Below are 21,527 nucleotides of genomic sequence, written 5' to 3'. Positions count from 1 at the left end.
AAAGAGCATTAAATTACAGTTATTCATTCCTGTATAAACCCTGTTAAAAATACCCCATTAAGCTAATTCAACTGCTTTTAGCCTTTAAGCTTTGCTAAGTTAGCCGTTATACCATGCTTGTAACTAATATCAAAAGATGATAAATGTTTTGACCTGTCATTTTAACTCATTTAACTTGTTGTTAGATATTAGCTGTGTTTTTGTTTATTCCTACTTTCTATCATGTGGTTGTGACTTTAAGTAATGAACCATTTAGCCCATTCAGCTTTTAGCCTTTATGCTAACCAGTTTTGTAGCTAGTAGCTAATAACATCTGAAGAGTGCTGACCTTTTTGGTCTATCTTTCAGGTGAGAGAGTAATAATTCAAATTTTGTATCTTGGTTAATATCGTTTTGATATTTAAAGAGGGTTTCCGCGGGTCATTAAAAAATAATTAAAAGTCATTAAATTGTTATTTTTGTATTTATGGCCTTAACTGGCATTAAAATTAATTAAATGTGATTATTGTAGCATTTACAATGCTTTATTTAAAAAAAAAAAACATTTATAGTACAATTTCGTCAGATATATTATATCACGATATATTTGCGTTGAACTGCTTCCGGTTGATCGTAAATTTCAACAAAGGCTACGTTCACACTGCAGGCCTTGATGCTCAATTCCGATTTTTTTGAGAAATCCTATTTATTTTGTGTTGCAGTTCACATTTCCAAATATATGCGACATGTATGCGATCTCCTGTTTGAAGTGCTTTCATACAGCTTATGTGTCCCGCATGTGCAGTAGAGGACGTAATGACATCACAAGCCAGCAGCTTGGTGTTTACGAAAGTTAACATGGGTGGTAGTGCTGGAGCCCATCTAGTGATCTTTCCAAACCTTAAAACCTCAATCTTTTCAAGATGGTTATAAAAAATATTGCTCTCTGCATCGTCGTCCGCCATGGTGTTTGTTTTTCTTGCCGCCTCTGTGTAGCAAGAAGCAGAATAGTGACCCTTGTCGATTATTAATGGCGTTCAGGTCGGGTGAATGCGACCTGATCGCCCACACACAGGTCGCATTTGAAAAGATACGCTTCGTATCGGATTCAGGACCACATAGCCAAGTGGCCTGGGTCGCATTGGAAGAAATCGGATCTGTGTTGTTCAGACAGCCATGAAAAGATCAGATCCAGGTCGCATATGGGAAAAAAAAATCGGATTTGGGTCACTTCAGGTTACAGTGTGAAAGTAGCCAACATTTGTAAAAAATTGGCTAGAAAACAAGGAATTCGGACATGCAGGGCTGAAGCCTGTCGACGGTAAAGATGACAAAGTATTTAATGCCTTAATTGTCATTAAAATTCATTAAATGTGATCATCATAGCATTTAAAATGTGTTATTTAAAAAAAACGAAAAAATTTATGGATCAATTTCGTCAGATATATTATATTGCGATATATTTGTGCGGAACTGCTTCTGGTTGATCGTAAATGGCGACAAAATTGGCTGGAAACAAGGAATTCGGGACATGGCTGCAGCCTGTGGACGGTAAAGATGACGAAGGATTTTGCAGTGTTTTATATATATATATATATATATATATATATATATATATATATGTGTATATATATATATATATATATATATATATGTATATATACATATATATTAAAAGTATTAAATTACAGTTAGTCATTCCTGTATAAACCCAGTTAAATATACATCATCCAGCTTATTGCTTATTCGACAGCTTTTAGCCTTTAAGCTTCGCTAAGTCAGCCATTATACCATGCTTGTAGCTAATAACAAAAGTTGATAAATGTTTTGAACTGTCAATTTAACTCTGTTGTTAGCTATTAGCTCAGTTTGTGTTTATTCCTACTTTCTATCCTTTTATATATTATTTTTAAACAATTGGCCACAAGATAGTTTGATATTTCATTGTTATTAGCATTTAAAATAAGAAATACAGATAGTCAACCATGTAGTGCTTAGACAGTCCCTACTCCAGCACACCTGAAACTAATCAGCAGCTCGTTAGCAGGCCCTCTGCAGAGATTCAGCCATTTGATTAAGCTGTTTTGGAAAATGAAACAGCTATAATTTGCAGAATAATAGCTCTCAGGGACTGGACCTGTTTGACCCCGGCATGTTCTTTCAAATTAATTCACAGGTTAGTTTATTCATTGTTTATTTTTGATATATTTCATCCTTGTAGATATTGTTTAAAACATTAGCAGTGACCAAGCTAGCCTTTTCACCCACTCTATGTATTTATGATAAACTACGTTAGACAAAAGTCTTTTTTTGTACTTTTTATTTTTATTTTTTTTAAGAAACTGGAAGAGGAATAAATATGACAGATATGAAGTGATTAAAACACATCTTAGGTAAATAAATGTCAACAAAAGCAAGTATGAAAAAAGTTGAATTACAACTGAGCTGGCTGGCTAGATTTGGGTCTTTTATTTTTTTTTATTAAGAAATAAAAAAAATAGGTTTGCACTTTTATTTCTTTACAAAGACAGAGCTGATTGTTTTGAATCTGTCAGTAAAAAAAAGAAAGTGTTTGTGTTGTGCAATAATACAGCCTTTAGTTTCAATGAAGAGAGGGATTTGCCAGCTTTACAATAGAAAGAGAGGAGAAAAATGAAGCAATCCCACCCTGAGGTTTGGCTTCTCAGGCTGTGTGTCTGTTCAGGTGCCTTAATCTTGTATTAATGTTTACAAAAAACGTGATATTTGCAGTCACATCAGGGCTGAACTATTTAAAAGTTATAAATATGTAAATAATGAGAAACTGTTATATCACAACTTTATTTTAACCTACCACTTATCTCTGACAGCTCTCACTACTTAAGCTGCAATACAGACTTTCACCATGAAAACAGAATTAAAAAAAATAGTTTTTTTTTTCTGGAATTAATTAAAGACAATTTGGTTTTAAGGGCAGCATTAAGAGTGAATTAAAGGAAGCTGAAATTTAATTTCCTATTTTTGCAATGCAGCTTGAATAGAGGACAGAAATTGCTCATTTAAAAAAATGATTGTGTTTGCAGTGTTTCTATAAAATTCATGTGTCTCCTTGAAGTGTTCTGTAGGAAGATTGTTTTTCTAGATGAGCAGTAGAATATATATTAGATATCCAGTTTTTTGTAGTTTTTTTTTGATGGGGGGGAATAAACTACGAATTATAAAATGTTTGTTTGTTTAAATAGTCCATAAGAGTATATTGATTGTTGTTCTTTTCCTTTTTTCCCTCCTGCAAAGAAAGGTTTCTTAAAATACAGAAAATTTATAGTAGGTAATGTTCTCCTCTATTGTGAATAGCCAAAGTTCTAAATGAGTCAGATTAAACAAATTTCTGATTTAGTTTTGGTCGTTGTAGATTTACTCTTTTCAGACAAACCGTACATATCAGTAATAAAACAGAAATTTTATTTTAGTTGAAGATAAAATACAGTAAAATAGAACCTGAATTTTACTTGAAGAAATTAAAAAGTCATTTTGAAGACAAGTCGTGATTATATACAATTATGTCTATCTTGACGTATTTTAAAAAAAACTTGTTTAAAAACATTTAAACTAATGACCTTAATGGTTAAATCCACCAAATATGGTGCAGTTAGGCACAATTCTGTGGTTTTGTTGCATTAACGGTTCAAAATGCTTTTCTAATTCAGATTTAGGTAAAGTCACTGATTTTTTTAGAGCTATACCACCCAGCTATCTGATTGCTCCCTAATATCTGTTATAGGTGTTTCTATTTATTTTTTAAAATTAGCTAAAACTAATCTAGCTAAACCAGAGATGTTATTTAAGCCGTATGTTTGCTGTTTGGGGCTTTGTGCCATTTGTTTACAGGTCTTTGATTAGGCTTAGTTAACTAATAAAGGACAACAGAAGGTAAATATCTTCATCTGTTCCTTGGCTTGTTGCAGTAAGTGCAGTATTAAAAATGTTAACCAAATAAATGTTCATATTGGTCATAATTTAAGGTTTAAGCAAGTCCTGAATCCATGAGAGACTATTTTAAACTTGTTGAAAATGTGTTGAAGCAAAGTTTATTTTCCTTATTTTGGTGAGATGTTCGAATTTTACCCTGAATTAGTACCTTTGATATTCAAACTAAGATTTAAACAGCTTAAGTTCAGAAAATTGAATAGTTTGGGTTTTCTATGTCCTAATGTTTGTTATTGAAATAATACCTGCAATGGAAAAACACTGAAACCACAGTGGATGATGTTTTTCTTCTGTCCTGGACATGGATGGAAAGACTTTATCCTATTCTAGCTCTTACACCATAGATTTGCCTTAAATGAAAAGATTTCTAAAATGCTTCCTTAGCTTTCTAACAAGTAGGTTATTTTGCTTGTACTCTATTTAAAGAAAATTCAGGCCAACCAGACTAAATAAATACGTCGTCTATTGAAGCAAAGTGCCTCTCAGCTGAACATTTTGTTAGAGAACATGTTGATGTAAATGTTCATTTACCTCAAATGTTGACGGGACTGTTTCTGAATAAATTTTTTTGTACCATTACTGTTGTTTTTATTTTACAATCATACTGATCAAAATATATTCCCCTATACTTTTACAAAAGATGCCTAACTAGAACTTAAAATGAGTTGGATAACAGAGGCATTACCGTTTCTGCCGTGAATGATGGAGTACAATAGTACTTTAAGATAATAACATTTTATAATATGAAAAAAATAAACGTGCCAATTGATTTATAACGTTTTTTTAATTCTTATTTTAGCTGTGATGCCAGAATTGTAAAATATTTCTCAAAGAACAAAATGATGAATTTTTTCCCATTTGCTGCAGGAGGTGAGGATATAAGGACATTTAAGCTGAAGCGGAAGAGCATCAGTTGTTGCCATGGTGACAGCTGTCTGAATATGGCTGGCAGTAGGCAGAGGAAGGTAGGAAAAGGAAGCAAGAATCTCTCTGTCTACCTTTAATTTGACATTATATGATGTAAGAAGGATCTAAGCACCGTTTTCTCTATGGTTTAAAATATATATATATAAAATAAAAGCAGTTTCTCTTAAAGCTCTTAAAGAATTTTTCTCTTGAAGAAAAATTCCTCCACAGTAGAAAACATTCCTTTATTAAACCATTTAAAACTGCAATGATAATAACTTTTCCTAACGTATTTCTTAATGTCCTCTTTTTTTATGCTGTTTTAACCATGCAGGACTTGTTAATCGATGTACTAGAATAGAACCTGTTGTTCGACACAAAAATAATACACTGATAGGCCTGTCAAATGGTGGAAAAAGAGACACAAGATGAGGTTAAACATCAACTTTACTTCTTAGTCTTGAAGACTGGGATTACATGCATCCCTTTGGGTAGTTAGTGTGAGGGATTGCTGCAAACTCAGTGACACTGAGGACCTATCAATCATCTAGGAGTGAATTATGCCCAGTAGAGTCACTGCAATCAGGTGGGATTCCTCACAAAACCTTTAGCTAATCTGTCTGTATGTTTCAATTGAATTGAGTGAAAAATGTCTGAAGATGAAAAATGCTATGATTTGGTGCCATCTTTTTTATTAACTTTATTTCTTTTTTTCCAATTTTCTTTTTGCTTTGCTCGCTTTTCATTTTTTGTCTTTTATCAACGGCAAGGTTATCTACTCAGATTAAAAAATTACATCAAACCCTTTTTTAACATAAACAGTATAATTAGTAATAATTAAACAATTCAAGTGTGTGTGTTTACTGAAAATAAATACCCTAATCTATTCAATTAAATGCTTGAATGTCAAGCTTTAAGCTTTAGCCATAAAAATTGAGTGATAATCCATGAAAATAACTTTTCTCTGTGAAAAGTTCTGTAAAACTTGGATATTAAATTATATTTGGTTAGTGATGTATGATTCAGAAATAAGAATCAATAAAATACCATTTACTTCAACAATTCTTTCTTATATCAATTAAATGTACTGTATGTTATGTTCTAAATTGGTAGAGATCTTTTCTTCTGCTCTCCCCCAGCAAAAAAAAAAAAACTGTTAGGGGAAAGAGTTGGTGTTTATGCAAAGATATTGACATATTTATCTGATAAGGGTCAATGATTAACTGCTTGTAATGTTTACTTGTAAACTTTTGTTTTTTTAGTCATTGGAGGAAAGAATTTAAAATCTTAAATCATTTTATTAGAAGGAAATAACATTTTAGTTAAATAAATCCAACACAATTCAGCTAAAAGACAAATCAACTGATCGTTGCGATAAACAAAGGAAGCAATCTCTCTGCCGTTTGTGTTTGCTTGTAGATTCGCTCCGTTTTATGCGTACATGTCAGTCCTCACTGTCTCGGCTACAAACCTGTGCTGAGGCCAGCGCTTCCTTTATGCTCACAAAAAGTCCCAGGATTTTGACTGAACAAAGACCTCTCCAGAGAGCATAAAAGGCCTCGAACGCTGACTAATGCTGCTCTGACCTTCGGACACACTGAAGTGTATGGGTCCTTATGCGCCAATATGGATTCAGTCAGTTTGTAAAAACCCCCAGATTGTAAAAAATGAAAAAGGTTGGGAGGATGATGCTGTGGTCTGTTTTTTTTTTTTTTTTTTTTTTTTATCGTATGTACGTGACAAAAAAAAACAAATATGTACATGTGCAAGAATTTGAGAACGAAACTTTAGCTTCATCCTTTGGTAGCTGCAAGGTTTTGAATCATACTATTATGTTTTTCTGATAGATTAAGATATTAATTATTTCTAGTTATTCTAATTTCAAAATCAGCTATTGTGAATGATCCAAGTAGTCCTAAAACAATTACAGCTAGGTTTATTGAAATCTGACCTCCACAGCCTTGGTTTACAGTGTTTAATCGCACAGCTTTATATGCTTTCTAGGCTAATTTCTAAAATATGCCTTTCTTTCTGTATTCCTTGTTTTAAAAACTAAAGGTGAAGGAATAATTGAAGGATTGAGTGGGAAAATTAATAAAAGAGTGAAGGGAAAAATGGACAATGATGGTAAGGAAATAGATTAAAGGAAGGAGTGAGGAAAAGTTTGAAGAACAGACAAGTATACTCTATCTACAATGGTTATTTTTCAAATGTTCTCCAGACCTGGAAAATATTCCACCATGTCTCACTGTATAATTTAATTTCTACTTCCATTTATTTTTTTATTGTATTTTTTTGGCAATTAATTGTATGCTTATATATTTATTGAGCATTTATTTATTTCTGTATTTATTTTAAAATATGGCAGAGTTGGTCCTCCATAAGTGTAGGAACTTCTCTGCAAAAAGTGTTAATCTAAATGAGTAATTTTCTCTTAAAATAAGTGATTTTTTTTTCTTGAATTGAGGAGGCAAGTGAGAGACTTTGCAAAATAACAACACAATTTACATCTAAAATAAAAAACAATTGCATTTTCTTATCTCAAGTGCATATTATCTAATTATCTTATTTAAGAGTAAAAAAATCTCAAATCATCTTACTTACCTACTCAAATTAAGGGTAAATAAACTTAATTTAAAAAAATGTTGACTTATTTCTAGATCGTTTTTGCAGTGTTATCTTTCTGGTGTATTTCAGATAGTCGCTCCTCTAGTGGAGAGACTAGTTTGGTTGAAGTTTAAGAGTCAGTTGTTTCAGATCACCTAGCATTGATCATAAAATAACAGCATGATTTGAACTCAGACAGCTCTTTTTTTTTTTTCTTTCTTTTTATTCACCAAATCAAAGACAAACTTTGAAACAAGGCTTTTCCAAGGTTCCACTTATTTACCTTACTTTGCTCCATTTATTTTAATTCCATGCCAGAGGTTATTCTAATAGGGTATTATTTATTTATGGTTTGTTTTATGATGTTTATTTGAACGTGTTTGTGACTGTTCCCTAATCCTGGCATCCCATCATTGCTGAGGTTATGGCCTGGGGCTGAGGGGCGATCCTTCCTGCCGCCAGTATCATGGCGCTTTCATAGTGATAAAACTGTGAGCCTTTAAATAGATTGATTCCATTTTCACCGCACAGACCGGCGTCTATGTCGGATAGCGGCAATGGCAGTTCTCTGTCGATGACCCTGGGTGTGGCAGTAAGGTCGATGTTACGCATCATGTTCCCTGTTGGAAGGAAATTGTGGAGACGTCTTAAATACTTTTGTTAAAATTCAAAGCACGTCATTAGCAGCAAGATTTTAAGACTTTTACCTTGAATTATATGAACAGTGTGTTGATTTGGGCATACAAAAGCAGCATCCACAGGGCCCTCAATGCCCAACTCCTCCTTCACGGTTTTAGGGTAGCCTTCAATCAAGGTGAAGTGAGCGTCTGCTTTATAGATGTACACCTGATCCCCCTGAAAATGTTTATTGCATAAAGTGGAAGTTGTTTTTTTTCACATTTCTTCATTTTAATGCCATTTTATCATAAAATAGGAAAGTATCAAAAGGATACCTTAATCAAGTACATCCTGTTAGAGTAGGAGAAAACGGCATCGACCCCGTCATTGACTTCTTTCCATCCCCTAGTTATTGGGAAGGGATGAAACCCATCGCGGTGTGTGTCAACACGCAGGTACACTCTACCTAAAGAGATCAATACACATTTGGTTAGTTGGGGCTTTGCAGCAGGAACAGGAAATTATTTATATTCACAACCCTACTGAAGCTAAATATGCATTATTTTCTGACTAAACTGTAAAATTAATTTTGTGTTATTGGTCACCCTCCATAGGATTTTTTATTATTTTTATGAATGTAGATAGACCTGTAAATCAGAGGCTTTGTCCGTTCGCTCAGCGCTCTCTTTACCACAGCAGAACAGTGCAGTGTCCGCATTATAGCAGTAGTATTACACTTCAACTTTTAATACAATTTTTACTTGCCCTAATCTAAATCGCAGTTTTTTTAAATGCAATTTTTCTTTTGCATTAAGCACGTATGTTAAGTATGTTGATATTTCACTTCAGGGATTTCAATTTTTTGTTTGTGCAGAGTTCATTGTTGCAGGGCTTTCCCTTAACATTTGCTTGACAAAGTTCCTATTGCTAGTGCACAGTGTCTGTACAGTGGTCCTGAAGGGCAAACCACATGAACAAATCTTTAAACACAACTACAAATTAAAAAAATACAAAATATTTAAAAAAGCAACAATGGTTTCAAAAAAGCCATGGCATTAACTTGAAACCTAAGATCTTGCTGATTGGACAACGACACAGTTTGACTATTAAACCGCAAGTCAATCTGCTTTTTCTGTTCAAACGTTCAACATGCGAGCATAAGCAGAATGCCATCGTGTTTCTGAATATGTTGTTGCTTTTGTTTATTTGTAGATGTGGTTTGCACTTCAGGGCCATCGTAGATCTGTGTGCTAGCTAGGGGTGTAAATAATATTCGTTTTGTATCGATGCATGGATCCAATAGCTGACTATCCGATGCATCGACACGTCCACAAGAGTATCGATTCATGTTTTATTTTTTTCTCCAGTCTATTTTCATCCATTTGCTCCTGGATGTAATTCTGACTCCCATGCTGCGGTGGCGCTAAACATATTTTCCTCCTACCTCACCTTCTTTAGCCACTGCCCTCATTTCACTCATACACACACACTCGAGTAAACAGTAGGCAAGACAGACATGGCGGAGATAGCGGAGGTGAAAGAAGAGGTAGGCAAGACAGACGTGACAGAGGAAAAAGAAGATGATGTATTCTTGAGTATGGAAAATAATCGAATCGTTGGGTCCAGAAATTGATACTGAATTGAATCGCCATGATGGGTGTGATTTACACCCCTAGTGCTAGCTACAACTATCTCTTCCTTTTGGTGTTATGGCAAACCCACTTTAAGGGTTTTACCACTACCTTAAGGGCTGGGGGGGAACATTTAGGCTACGTTCACACTGCAGGCCTTAATGCTCAATTTTTTTTTGCGTTGCCATTCACATTTCCAAATATATGCGACTTGTATGTGATCTCCTGTGTGAACTGCAGTCATACAACGCAAATGTCCCGCATGCGCAGTAGAGGACGCAATGACGTCACAGGCCAGCATGCTCTGTGTTTATGGAAGTAAACATGGATGGTAGCGCCGGAGTGCATCTAGCAATCTTTCCCAACCGAAAAAAAACTATATTTTCAAGATGGTTAAACATAAATACTACACTCCGCATCATCATCTGCCATGGTTGTTGTTTTTATTGCCGCTTCTTTATAGAAAGACCCAGAATAGGGACCTTTGTCGGGTATTAATGGCATTCAGGTCAGATGAATGCAACCTGGCCGTTCACACACAGGTCGCATTTGAAAAGATCAGATTCGTATCGGATTCAGGACCACATAGCCAAGTGGCCTGGGTCGCACTGGAAAAAATCAGATCCGTGTTGTTCAGACTGCCATGAAAAGATCATATCCAGGTCGTATATAGCCAAAAAAAATCAGATTTAGGTCACTACGTTCACACTGCAGCAAAGTGTGAATGTAGCCTTAGTGCCTTACTCTTGATACATTTTATGCGACTAAAATTGAGGGACTCTGCGATTAAAACAATGTCCATTTTTGTTTTTCAAATTGCCATTGTAGTGCAAATGCAATTAATTGCCTAGCCCTGATTCTTCTGTTACCTGTAAAGAAATACTTCCTTCCTCCATCATCTGTGGTGGCTGCCTCCAGCTTGACGTCACTGCATTTTAGGGGTTTACGATCACCTCCGTGACCTGCCGTAAAAAAAAGAAATCAAGAAATGTTGGAAACAAATATTGTAGAAAATTTGCAGTTATTAATTTTTTACAAAACAATTAATATGTTAAAATTTTCTCCTGAAAGAACCCACCAAAGTTGGGGCAGCTCATGAAGTAATGTCGTGCATCCTTGGGGTAAGTACCAGTCACCTCTCCTGAGATGGGGTGGAAGCGGGTGAAGTTATGTCCGTGGAAACAGTAGTAGTGCTCAAGCCAGCGGAAGGCAGACTTGCACGAGGGCAGGTGTGACCAGGTCTTGGTTTTCACGGTCTTTGTGGCAATATCATACACATGCACATCATGTCCTGTAGGAGGAAACGTCCCATTTAATTTGATCAGCAGTTTTTTGTGGGAGGTTAACTTTAATGGTCAACAAACCTTTAAAGAATAAAACCGAATCAGTCACGCACTCTCCCTTGGGACACTCCACTGCAGCGTCCAGGTGAGTGGGCACTCCAGGAAAATCCTCTTGTATTTGTTTTGGATACCCTTCCTCCAGATTTTGGTTGAAATAACTGTACACTTTATCGTTCTGAAAATCAAATAAGTAACTGAGTTTATCGTGAGATGGCATATAAAATTTCCCTACTCTGAAGTCAAAGCCAGATGTATTGAAGGTTCCATACCTGGAAAAGGTAGATGTGATCGTGGTCATCTGGATTTTCAGTGTTGTGCATGCGGAAAGCGGCGTTGACAGCACCACTCAGCCCCCTAAAGTGCAGATTGGAGAGCTGAGCTGGACCAGTGAAGCCAGTCCACAGATGGTCCCCTGTGAAGACAAGAATTGAGGACAACATATTTGAACATAAATTAAAGATGAAAAACAAGATTAAACAGCAGTTGTTGTACTTAATTGAGTTTACAAGTTTACCACACCTATAAAGAAGAGGGCAGTTCCTTTTTCATCGGGTGTGATGGCATCAAACTCAATACCAGCACATCGATCTGGAACTGCAGGGCTGGAACCTCCATCTAGAGGATCGAATGGTATTTATTACAAGCCACAAAACGTGAATGTATTTCCCTTTAGATCTTTCCAGCTTTTCTATCCATGATGAAGAAAAGTATGAAAAATAATTGTAGTTTCTTTGTTGAATTCTGTGTAACTAATGGCCACAAAATTATTTGTGGATCAACAGAAAAAAAGGGTAGAGGGGGAAGACATGCAGGAAAGGTCAAGATTTGCACCAGGGTGCACAGCTGCACATCACTCTGAGGTCAGTTTGTTCAGTTGTCAAGATAATACTCATATTCATCCTTTTCCTCTTATATAGGACCGGGTTTTTGGGTCAGTAGTCTCTCACTTCCCTCTCTTGGTGAGAGACATAGGCTCTGAAGAAAGCCACCGAAGGGTAGACCTGTTTGAATTCACAGGCAAAACGCCTCTGGTCTCCTTAATTTCAAGAACTTCAAAGGACCCAGTCCAGGTAGACCAGGTCCTTGGAAGATGCAGCCACAATTCCAGGTCGTCCCCTAGGTCCCTTCTCGGTGGGAACCTCCTAGAACACCTATATCAGAAAATGATGTTGGAGCCACCTCAAGGGGCTGTATTCTGAGCCTCTGCGGAGAATGCTCCTTTCAACCGCTTGTACTGTATCCATCTCACTCTTAGTCAGGACCCTCCATAGCTGAGGGTAGAAACATAGACCGATGGTAAATCAAGATCTTTGCCTTTCGGCTCAGCTCTCTACTACAACAGGTCTATGCAGCATTCCCATTATGGTGACAGCCACAATGATCCATCTGTTGATTTGCCTTCTCTTGGAATACTTGAATTCCTTCTCTGTATGCAGGATCTCTCCACCAACCCGAAGGGGACAAGCCACCTTTTTCCGGTCGAGAACCAAGGTCTGGAGGAGCTGATTCTTTTCTTAGCAACTTTTCACTCATCTGTGAACTGCCCCAATTTATTTTGGAGTCAATTCAATTCAGTTTATTTATATTGCGACATGTTACAACATGTCATCTCAAGGCACTTTACAGTTCACCAGATCATACAGTCATTGATTCAAAGTTTTCTATCTAGGGAAAACCAGATGATTGCATCGACTCTCGATTCGAGGCAATCCCTCACACTAAGCATGCTTGTAGCGGCAGTGGAGAGGAAAAAATCCCTTTTAACAGGAAGAAACCTCCAGCAGAACCAGGCTCAGTGTGAGCGGTCATCTGCCAAGGCCAACTGGGGTTCAAGCAAGGAGACAGTCATATGGACAACCACAGTGCAGTTATTACCAGACTCCACACAGAAATGGATTGATGGACACAATCCTACAAATGATGATGAAATACTAAGACGGTTAACACAAACTATATTTTCTTTGGTCAAGGCTTTTTAATTTCCCAAATGATGTAACTATTAATTGAATTAAATTTGTGAGTAAAAAAGGTGTATTGGTAGAGAAGCAACATTTTTCGAATTCCACAGCCTTGAAAGAAAGAACTACATTGAAGCTCGATTTGAAATAATATGATTACAGAAGTTACAAAGACTTTAAGGACTTACCTTCAACAGCAGCATCTTGTCTGTGGATGATAAAAAAAATCTGCTCAATTTTGTTGTTTTTTCAATGTAGGATTAAATAAAATTTCTAACTGCTATGGGGTCAATCAATCAATGACGAGAGCCCTTCTGAGCCCTGTTTATCGATCCAGCTGCTAAACTTTGGTTACACAAGTTTTGTCTGTTGGTTCGCAATCGATTACCCTAAAATTCTGACTAATTCTTGGAAATTCGTGAGAGAAGAACCATAACGTTAGATAGAAAGTTTAATGTAAATGTTTGGAAATGTCCCACATCTGCACCACATTTTTAAGGCAGCAAATATTAATTTACATTTATCATAAATGTCCATCAATACTCACAGCGGTGCTGCCAAGGAGAGAGCAAACAGAGCGCACAGATACAGACTTCTGGTCACCAAAAGCTCCATGTTTACTCTGCTGATGTGGTGTCTCACACTGGAACAAGGCTGTAGTGTAGATGAGCAACAATTCAACCTGTGCTTTTATACCGACGTGTGCGTAAATGTGTGTGCAAATGGACCAGTTGGGAAACTCTTAGCCTGCATAGCTCGACAGTGTGTTTGTTTGCACAGATAAAGAGCTAGAAGTTTAGTTGTTGCACAATTAGCTGTTACTGCCCTTTACCTTCGTTTGTTAGGATTTACTTCTGCTTATTTACATGTTTTTGAATGTTCATGTTTTTGTAAAAGCTGAAATTCTTGAATTTCATGGAGCTTGCAAAGAAAACAAGCTATTTATTTAATTTACATAATGTAAGTTTGATGTTCTCATAATGGTTAGGTCAAGATTCAGGACATTCCTTTGCCAGATTATCAGAATTACTTCACAATATATTGCATATTTTTTTAATCAAATATTTAAATTGTGATAGGTTCAACTCATAATCAGGTCGTTCAGGTTTTATATGATTAGAAATTTCCAGATCTATTGAACTGAAATATTTGAATAATAAAGAAATAAGGGACCCCTTTATTAAATGGAGAACCCAATTTTTCATGTCATTCTGTGATGTGCCAAGTAATAACAAAATACAGACTTAAATCTGTTTTAATGTTTATATTATTTTTATGACACAAGGCAAATACACTGAAAACATCAACATCTTGTATGCATAGATAATGGTGGTAAACAAAAACAGTTTGTAAGTAGTTTTAGTCTATATAATAAGTTCTATATAATTGTTTAGAGCTTAATCATAAATATTTACCATTAAGGACATTATTAAAATTCAAACGCTGGTGGTCAAGTTGTCCATTTTTCAAATTTTCACTTCATACCCTTGTACTTGAAAATCTGCTTTCCTATGTCATCCTTCTGTGGCCCACAATAAACCCACACTTTGACAAAAACATCTATAACTACTTTATTGCATGTATTGAGAGATTCCTACTGTCAGATATGTTAGAGAAGAGAAAAACCTCCACTTTGTAAAAACGGAACAGTAGAAGAGTAGCTTATCTCATGACTGACTGATACCCTTGTGTGACACAAAGTCACAGCTGCCAAACTTTATTCCTTATGGCCCATTTGAGTCTAATAAAATTGAGAGACTAGCCTCTAACAATGATTAACCTCTCAATCATGGATATGATTTAATCTTATAATCAGAGTTATATGGCTACATTTCCTTTAATGTATTTAGATGATATATCCAGGTGTAGACTACGATGGGATTAAAAATAAAATACTTGAAGTCTACAACTAATCATAGAGGTACAAACCCTGTTTAAGGAATATTGGAACACTTTCTCTGAAAGATTACACATATTCATTCCTTCTGGAAAAAATAAATGCAAGACATCCACAACTGCATAAGTACCAAATAGCAAAGGAAATCCCAAAGCCACAGGTTTTACTATTAACACCTCTTAGGATATTTGTCTTCAAATATATGCCTTCTTCCATTTATTTGTAGCGATAAATCTTGACGCAGTGGTTCATGCTGTCTGAGACAACCATATGGCCATCAGGGAGGAGTGCCAGCCCTCGTGGGCTGTTAAGGTTTTCAGATACAAGAGGCCATCCAACACCCTTTGATGGGTAGATGAGAACACGGTGGTGTTGCTTTCCCCAGTCTGCCACTAAGACATCACCATCACTGTCGATACAAAGGCCCCAGGGGCAGGTCAGGACCGGTCCAAGGCCTGAACACACCCCAAGGATTCTGATGGTGTTCCAGCCAGGTTCCAGGACCCGAATGCATGGGACGCGGCCAGTTTCATTGCCTCTTTCTGAAACTGCTATTAGCCGAGTAGTGAGACAGGCTGCAACCAAGTAGGGTCTGTGATACCCGGTTACAACTGTACGTTCTAACCTAGCCCCGGTTTTTGGATCCAACTTTAAGGCAGTCAAGGTGCCGCGCTTGATGTCTGCGACAATGAATTCATCTTGACATGTAACGGTGACCCCTCTTGGAGCATCCAGGTCTTCATTTGTTAAACCAGTCATGGTGCCACCAAATGTTTGTAGAAGGCGTCCATGACGACTGAAAACTAACAATGCTCGTTCAGCAGCACAGGTCAAGGCGATGAGGCCCTTTGAATTTACAGCCACGTCAAAATAGTTGCATATGCATGAAGACCTTTCTGATCCCGATGGAGAGACTTGCTGCACAATGTTCTTTTGGAGATCCGTCACTTGGATACGGGCATTACCACAATCCACCACAAACAGTTGCCCTCTAGCAGTTGCATGAACACCACTTGGCAGGTTGAAGTCAGTTCGGCCTGATCCTTGTTTACCGAACTGTTTCACCAGATAAGCTGTGCCAAAAACAGCTGAATTAGTCCCGTTATCAAATTCTTTAAAACGCATGTCAGTGTTGCCTGTCTTATTGTTGCAAGGCAGCGATTGTTTGTCTTGATTTATTTTGTCACCATCGATTGCTGACATGGACAGAGATCTGCTGACACGGTTGACAGTTAAACCAGGTGTAAGCCGAGTTTGAGATCTCGATTGCCTTTTAGGGCTGATGATGCTCTTATTTGATTCTGGAAAGTTTTCATGGGCTTGTTTAAATGTTGAAGGTTCTGAGGTTAGATGCATTCTACTGACTCTTCTCATTTTTCTGCACTCAGTTTTGTCATCGTTACCCAAAGGGCTTTCCCTACTGGAAAGCTCAGTGGTGCAGGTTGAGCAGCAGTGGTCTTGCTTAAGAGATTCATTTTGTGGAGAATCTACAATAAATGTACTGCAGGAATCTTCACTGTCACCAGGGGATGAAAGGCTTCCACTGTCTAATGAGTTCTTCTTTGAGAGGCTTTGTTGTGAAAGAGAAAGACGTTTTGGAGAAAGGTCTGTAAGACTGTATCTTGAGACTGAACCCTTGCAGCTAGCCTTTGAAAATGTTGCATTGTTTCTTTTATCATCTTTTTCTCCAAGAGGGCATGATGGTTCATCGCACGAAACCATAACAAGGGCCTTTTGCTTTCTTTTACCTTTCACCGTATTGTGTCTCTTTGTTTCATTATGTCTGGAATCAGATTCGTCCCCCTCTGATTCTCCTTGACTGGAGACGAGCGGAATAGCAAGGAAAAGATCCTGCCCTTGTGTGTCTGAACAGACAGATTCTACCTCTTCATCTTGTGAAGATTCTGATACAACGCGATGTCTTTGGATGGAAGACCTCATCAGCCTTTGCTCGTCATCATTCTCTGTAGGGCTTGACAGATGCAGTTTCCGAACAACACGAACGTTTCCACTGTTTGCCTTGATGTTTTCCACTGCTCTACCTCTGTTATGTTGGGGTTCCTGTCGGATTTCACGAGGATTTATGTTTAAGAATTTTGCATCACCAGAGTGCAAGGCGCATTTGTGTCCCTGGTCACCACAGACCCCAATATTATAGGTCATACCTTGTTCGTGAATATCAACCTCCCCAAAATGTAAATTCTTATAATGGGGGCTGGATACAAAATGGACCCTTTTCATTGTTAAAGAGATTTCCCATGGTTGAGTGACCTCTGCTACGCCTCTTTGAAGCTGATTTCTGTTTGATCCATCAGCTTTAAAACCCCATCTAAGGATTTGTTCTTTTAACTGCCTAATTTTATTAATTTGCTGATCAACAAGTGACTGCACAACTCTCACAGCTGCAGCGTTTTCCCTCTTCACTTGACTAAGATGTCGCTGGGTTTCCCTGTAGTCCTGCTCCACCTTTTCAAGAAGGCGTCGCTCCTCACGTTGAGCTTCAAATACTGCATTGTCCAATTCACGGTTTACCTCCTCCACTTCCGTTTGCTGACGCTCCCTTAGACTCTCAAGTTCTTCCTCGCCTTTCTCCAGTGTTGAAAGTGCTTCTTTCACCCATGGAGGAGATAAAGTAGGTGATTGTGGTGTAAAGATGGAGTCCCGTGGGGTAAAGTACAGGGGAGATGAGAAGGTCACATCTCTCTCTTTTGGGGTGCTGTGTGTCAGTAAGGCTGAGAAACCAGGAAGGGCTCTTCTTTCAGAGTGCGACCTCGTGAACATGGTGATTGGTAGATTTGAAAAAGCCAACGTGTCTTTTTTGTCTGTGGAGATAAAGAAAAGCAGCAAACTGAAATAGTGCAGTTTGTACAATCTTTACTATTAGCAGAGTTTTATAAATATACCTCAGATACCTCTAAAGATAGAACATAAAATCCTCCAAACAGCTTTTTATGTCCATGCCCACAAATGCTTTTTAAGTATGACCAGCTTTATCAAATTGAGGCAAAAAAAGATTGTCCATGCATTTTTTTCCCCCCCAAATAATCAACAAAATCACCTTCTCTGACTCTCATCATTTACAATAACTAAAAGCCATATACATTTGGGCCGGTCTTCCATCCATCTTTCATTGCGTTTGTGTCCCATACAGATGGTGGGGCCCTTGCTATGACAACCCCAACCACATTGCTGTGGTTTAAAATTATATTATAATACTTCCTGTAAAAATTAAGTTTTAGGACGAGCTAAAACGAGTAGAGTACGTACTAATGGAAGAGGATCATTACTGATGTATGAGGACATCTTGTTTTGACACATATTTTTCCCATCTGCAAAAGTTTTGATCCGTTCATACTGATCTTAGATCCTTGATGTGCCATAAACAAGCCGTCACCATACAAAGAGAAACAACCTCATACAATGAAACCTTAGCCAATAATTCTTGGTGTGTTTAAAATCGAAGTAGGTGTTCGGACCTTGGTTGACAAACTCTCTGTGATCCTCATTTCAGTCCATGATGGTTTTTTGGGGCGGTTTTTCCCCCCAACAATGAAACTTTATGGGACCTTTTTGCAAATGGATTTGCATACATGAGCAATTCAGAATTTTCTACTTAAATCTAACTATAGGTCTACATTGATCACTCTGGAGCATTGGCTGAACTTTTCCCATTTTAGCTTTTCTGCAGATTATTCCAACTGTTTTTTCTATATTTCTTCAAACATTTGCAGTTTTGTTCTATTAGAATTGTTTCAAGGTCCTTTTAGCCAGACTTATGTGACAATTGTTTATATACTCCACCTGCAAACCATTGCCAACCATTAAAATATGTTATATTTGCTTTAAAAAAGACTGGGTTTAAAACATAACATCTATCATTTGTAACTAATGAGCCAGACTATAACTTTATTCTCCGCCATCACAGACATCCTTTTGTTGTATTGTACACTAGTTTCTCAAGCCTTCAGGTATTCTAGCTGGCCAGCCTGTTTATATATATATGCCGAAAGGACCTGTAGCAAGTTTTAAATCTAGGACAAGAGTTTGCTTTCACTGTGACTTCATGTGGACCAGATCTGGTTTCTCACAGGGACTCTAAAGTGCTCTCAGGTTGCCAGTGTTCTTTTTTCTAGGACGTAAACTAAAATACTCAGACCACCTACTGATCACTACGACATAAATTTGTTCCCAATTAACATTTAGCATGGATTTAAGGCCACAAATGCATGAAAAATTTTTTAAGACTTTACTCGTGAGTTCAAATATCTAAGAAATATTAATCATCCTCATTCTTTTTTCAAATTTTTATCATATTACAGCCACAAGACAGTCTAGAACAATAGGCGAAAAAACTGAGGTTCCAAAATTTTGGGGTCTAAACTTTGACTAGGCCTAATTTTCCTGGACAAATTATTTTTTAGACAACTCTACTTCTACTTGTTCGTTTTTTTTTTGTGGTGCTGCACCAACTTGTTGTTACGTTCCAAAATAAATAGCCTTTCAAGATGACCTTAAATAAATTTGACACTATTGTTACTATTACTATTGTGTATTGTTAATATTATATATTAAACCAAGAAAATTAAGAGTAGGGAAATTATGATCCAGAATTGTAGAAAAGGTTTCCATCAATAGGGTAGTGCAGTCAAACTGTCCTTAACATATTTTCCTGCATTAATTTTAACTTTTATACTTTAAATAATTTTAAAAATGTACTTTTACACTTTTAATTGAGTAAAAAGATTTAAGTTGATACTCTAACTTCTAAAAAGGTTTTTTGAACAGTAGGATTTCTACGTCTACTTTAGTAATAAACATCAATATTTTTGACATCTCTGGTCACTGTTTAGATTCCATACAATTTTCAAACCTTTGGACCTTATTTATGTCAAAATTAAATTGCCCAAGAAAGTTAAATTCTGAAAGCAATTGTTACCCAGTGCACAGCAAACTCTCCTAAATCCTATTTTGTCCTTCTAATAAATTTTTCCACTGCTGTGTCACTAAAATCTCAAGAAAATACTTATTTGTAGAAGAAACTTGGCAAAATATGGAAAAAGATTCAAGGATATTAATACTTTTGTACATCATCACCATAGATGTGGGTCTTTTAACAGCCTGACAAAGAACAAGAAGGCTTTTTCAAAGATAAAAAAGGCAGGTGTCAGTTTACCTTCACATGCTCACACACAAAGAGACCATTGAAAACCTGTGAACTCCTACTTATTTTAGGAAAAGTATGAAATATGTAATATAAAGTAAAGATAAACGTATCGGTCAGAGTAATAAAAACTGCAGCTAACTTTAACGTAAAAACAATAATCCCCATCACCCCTCAGGGTTGTTAAATTTGGGTCAACTATGGTGTTATATGAGAAGCTTAGCTACCAGGTGACCTTAGCTTAGCTGCTGCGAATGGAAAATGTAAACCATTCATAATTTAGGAGGTTATTCAGAATGTGCAGGAGGTTTCCGACTGGGCAAAACTCAACAATAAAAGCATTGACTGTGAGTTACAAAAAAATAATTCATAGTTGGGGAAAAATAAACTTGTAGAAATGGTAATTCAGATCAATTTAGGTTAGATAAAAGAAGAAAATATATCAAATACATCTCATCATATGTATCGCCTTCATCTCACGTTTTATTATATACAGGATTTTAAATTCAAACTTGAATATGCAGCCCTGAGACACATTTGTAATGTATGTAAAATGATGTGGGCATACCTGAGTTCAGAGTATGGTCTACGTCCTTCTCTCCTCTCTCTGCTCTGCGCTGCATTCAGCCGTTTGTCTTCCCTCCTCCTTCCCACGGAGACAACCCCATCTCGCCCTTCCACCCTCCCTCTATGGCAGGAGTGAACTTATACAGGATTTTGATGATAATCTCAACAATTTTAAACACCCTAAACAAAAAAATAAATAAATAAAAATTTAAAATAAGAAAAAAACACTTGATAAGGAGTAACTCTTCTTATCATCTCATAAATACAATGAGGCATGCTTGAACATGTCGATATAGTCCTAGCTCCTCAGTGAAAAAAACGGCTAATAAGGTAGAAAAACAAAAAATGACCACAACAAAAAACAGTTTGCAAAATGACATCCACGTTAAATTTTAATGGATATACGGTAGTAAGATAAGAGACTGACAACGTTTTCATTTGACCTTTACATCTCTGTATGGTCTAAAATCCAGTCCTAATATCTACTGCTTTATCAACATTTCAGTACCATACCACTGCTGTGAATATACAGGTGCTGGTCATAAAATTAGAATATCATGAAAAAGTAGATTGATTTCAGTAATTCCATTTAAAAAGTGAAACTTGTATATTATATTCATACATTACATACAAACTCATATATTTCAGATGTTTATTTTGTTTAATTTTGATGATTACAAATGACGACAAATGAAAATCTCAAATTCATCATATCAGAAAATTAGAATATTACTGAAGACCAATAAAAACAAAGGATTTATAGAAATGTTGGCCAACTGAAAAGTATGAACATGAAAAGTATGAGCATGTACAGCACTCAGTATTTAGTTGGGCCTCCTTTGGCCTGTATTACTGCAGCAATGCGGCGTGGCATGGAGTCGATCAGTCTGTGGC

The 21,527-nt window shown here is 36.6% G+C and overlaps 2 protein-coding genes across 2 annotated transcripts; both read right to left on the bottom strand.

Annotated features, from left to right (window-relative positions):
• Nucleotides 1–7,660: 7,660 nt before the first annotated feature.
• On the bottom strand, nt 7,661–13,707 carry hpxb (hemopexin b). The gene is made up of 10 exons (XM_038295915.1): nt 13,556–13,707; nt 13,197–13,216; nt 11,570–11,665; nt 11,320–11,462; nt 11,072–11,225; nt 10,786–10,998; nt 10,577–10,669; nt 8,412–8,542; nt 8,166–8,313; nt 7,661–8,078 (listed from the first exon to the last, which is right to left on the bottom strand). The coding sequence occupies exons 1-10, from the start codon at nt 13,621–13,623 to the stop codon at nt 7,852–7,854; spliced, it is 1,293 nt and encodes a 430-aa protein (XP_038151843.1). The 5' UTR covers nt 13,624–13,707; the 3' UTR covers nt 7,661–7,851.
• A 525-nt stretch (nt 13,708–14,232) lies between these two features.
• On the bottom strand, nt 14,233–20,771 carry LOC119790361. The gene is made up of 2 exons (XM_038295886.1): nt 20,635–20,771; nt 14,233–17,727 (listed from the first exon to the last, which is right to left on the bottom strand). The coding sequence occupies exons 1-2, from the start codon at nt 20,687–20,689 to the stop codon at nt 15,122–15,124; spliced, it is 2,661 nt and encodes an 886-aa protein (XP_038151814.1). The 5' UTR covers nt 20,690–20,771; the 3' UTR covers nt 14,233–15,121.
• Between the last annotated feature and the right edge of the window lie 756 nt (nt 20,772–21,527).

The sequence above is a fragment of the Cyprinodon tularosa genome, unplaced genomic scaffold (genome assembly GCF_016077235.1).
Source record: "Cyprinodon tularosa strain WSP-4 unplaced genomic scaffold, ASM1607723v1 ctg362, whole genome shotgun sequence".
In the NCBI taxonomy this organism is placed as follows: domain Eukaryota; kingdom Metazoa; phylum Chordata; class Actinopteri; order Cyprinodontiformes; family Cyprinodontidae; genus Cyprinodon; species Cyprinodon tularosa.
Note: the sequence above shows the minus strand (reverse complement) of the source record. Positions and strands in the feature narration are given on the sequence as shown.

What these genes read in the sequence shown, in the direction of transcription:
- hpxb (XM_038295915.1), bottom strand. Translation starts at nt 13,623, where the DNA reads ATGGAGCTTTTGGTGACCAGAAGTCTGTATCTGTGCGCTCTGTTTGCT. An exon ending in ATCACATCTACCTTTTCCAG is followed by an intron (nt 11,226 to 11,319) that starts GTATGGAACCTT and finishes TTTGATTTTCAG; the next exon opens with AACGATAAAGTGTACAGTTA. An exon ending in AAGGAAGTATTTCTTTACAG is followed by an intron (nt 8,543 to 10,576) that starts GTAACAGAAGAA and finishes TGATCTCTTTAG; the next exon opens with GTAGAGTGTACCTGCGTGTT.
- LOC119790361 (XM_038295886.1), bottom strand. Translation starts at nt 20,689, where the DNA reads ATGCAGCGCAGAGCAGAGAGAGGAGAGAAGGACGTAGACCATACTCTG. An exon ending in AGACCATACTCTGAACTCAG is followed by an intron (nt 17,728 to 20,634) that starts GTATGCCCACAT and finishes TTATCTCCACAG; the next exon opens with ACAAAAAAGACACGTTGGCT.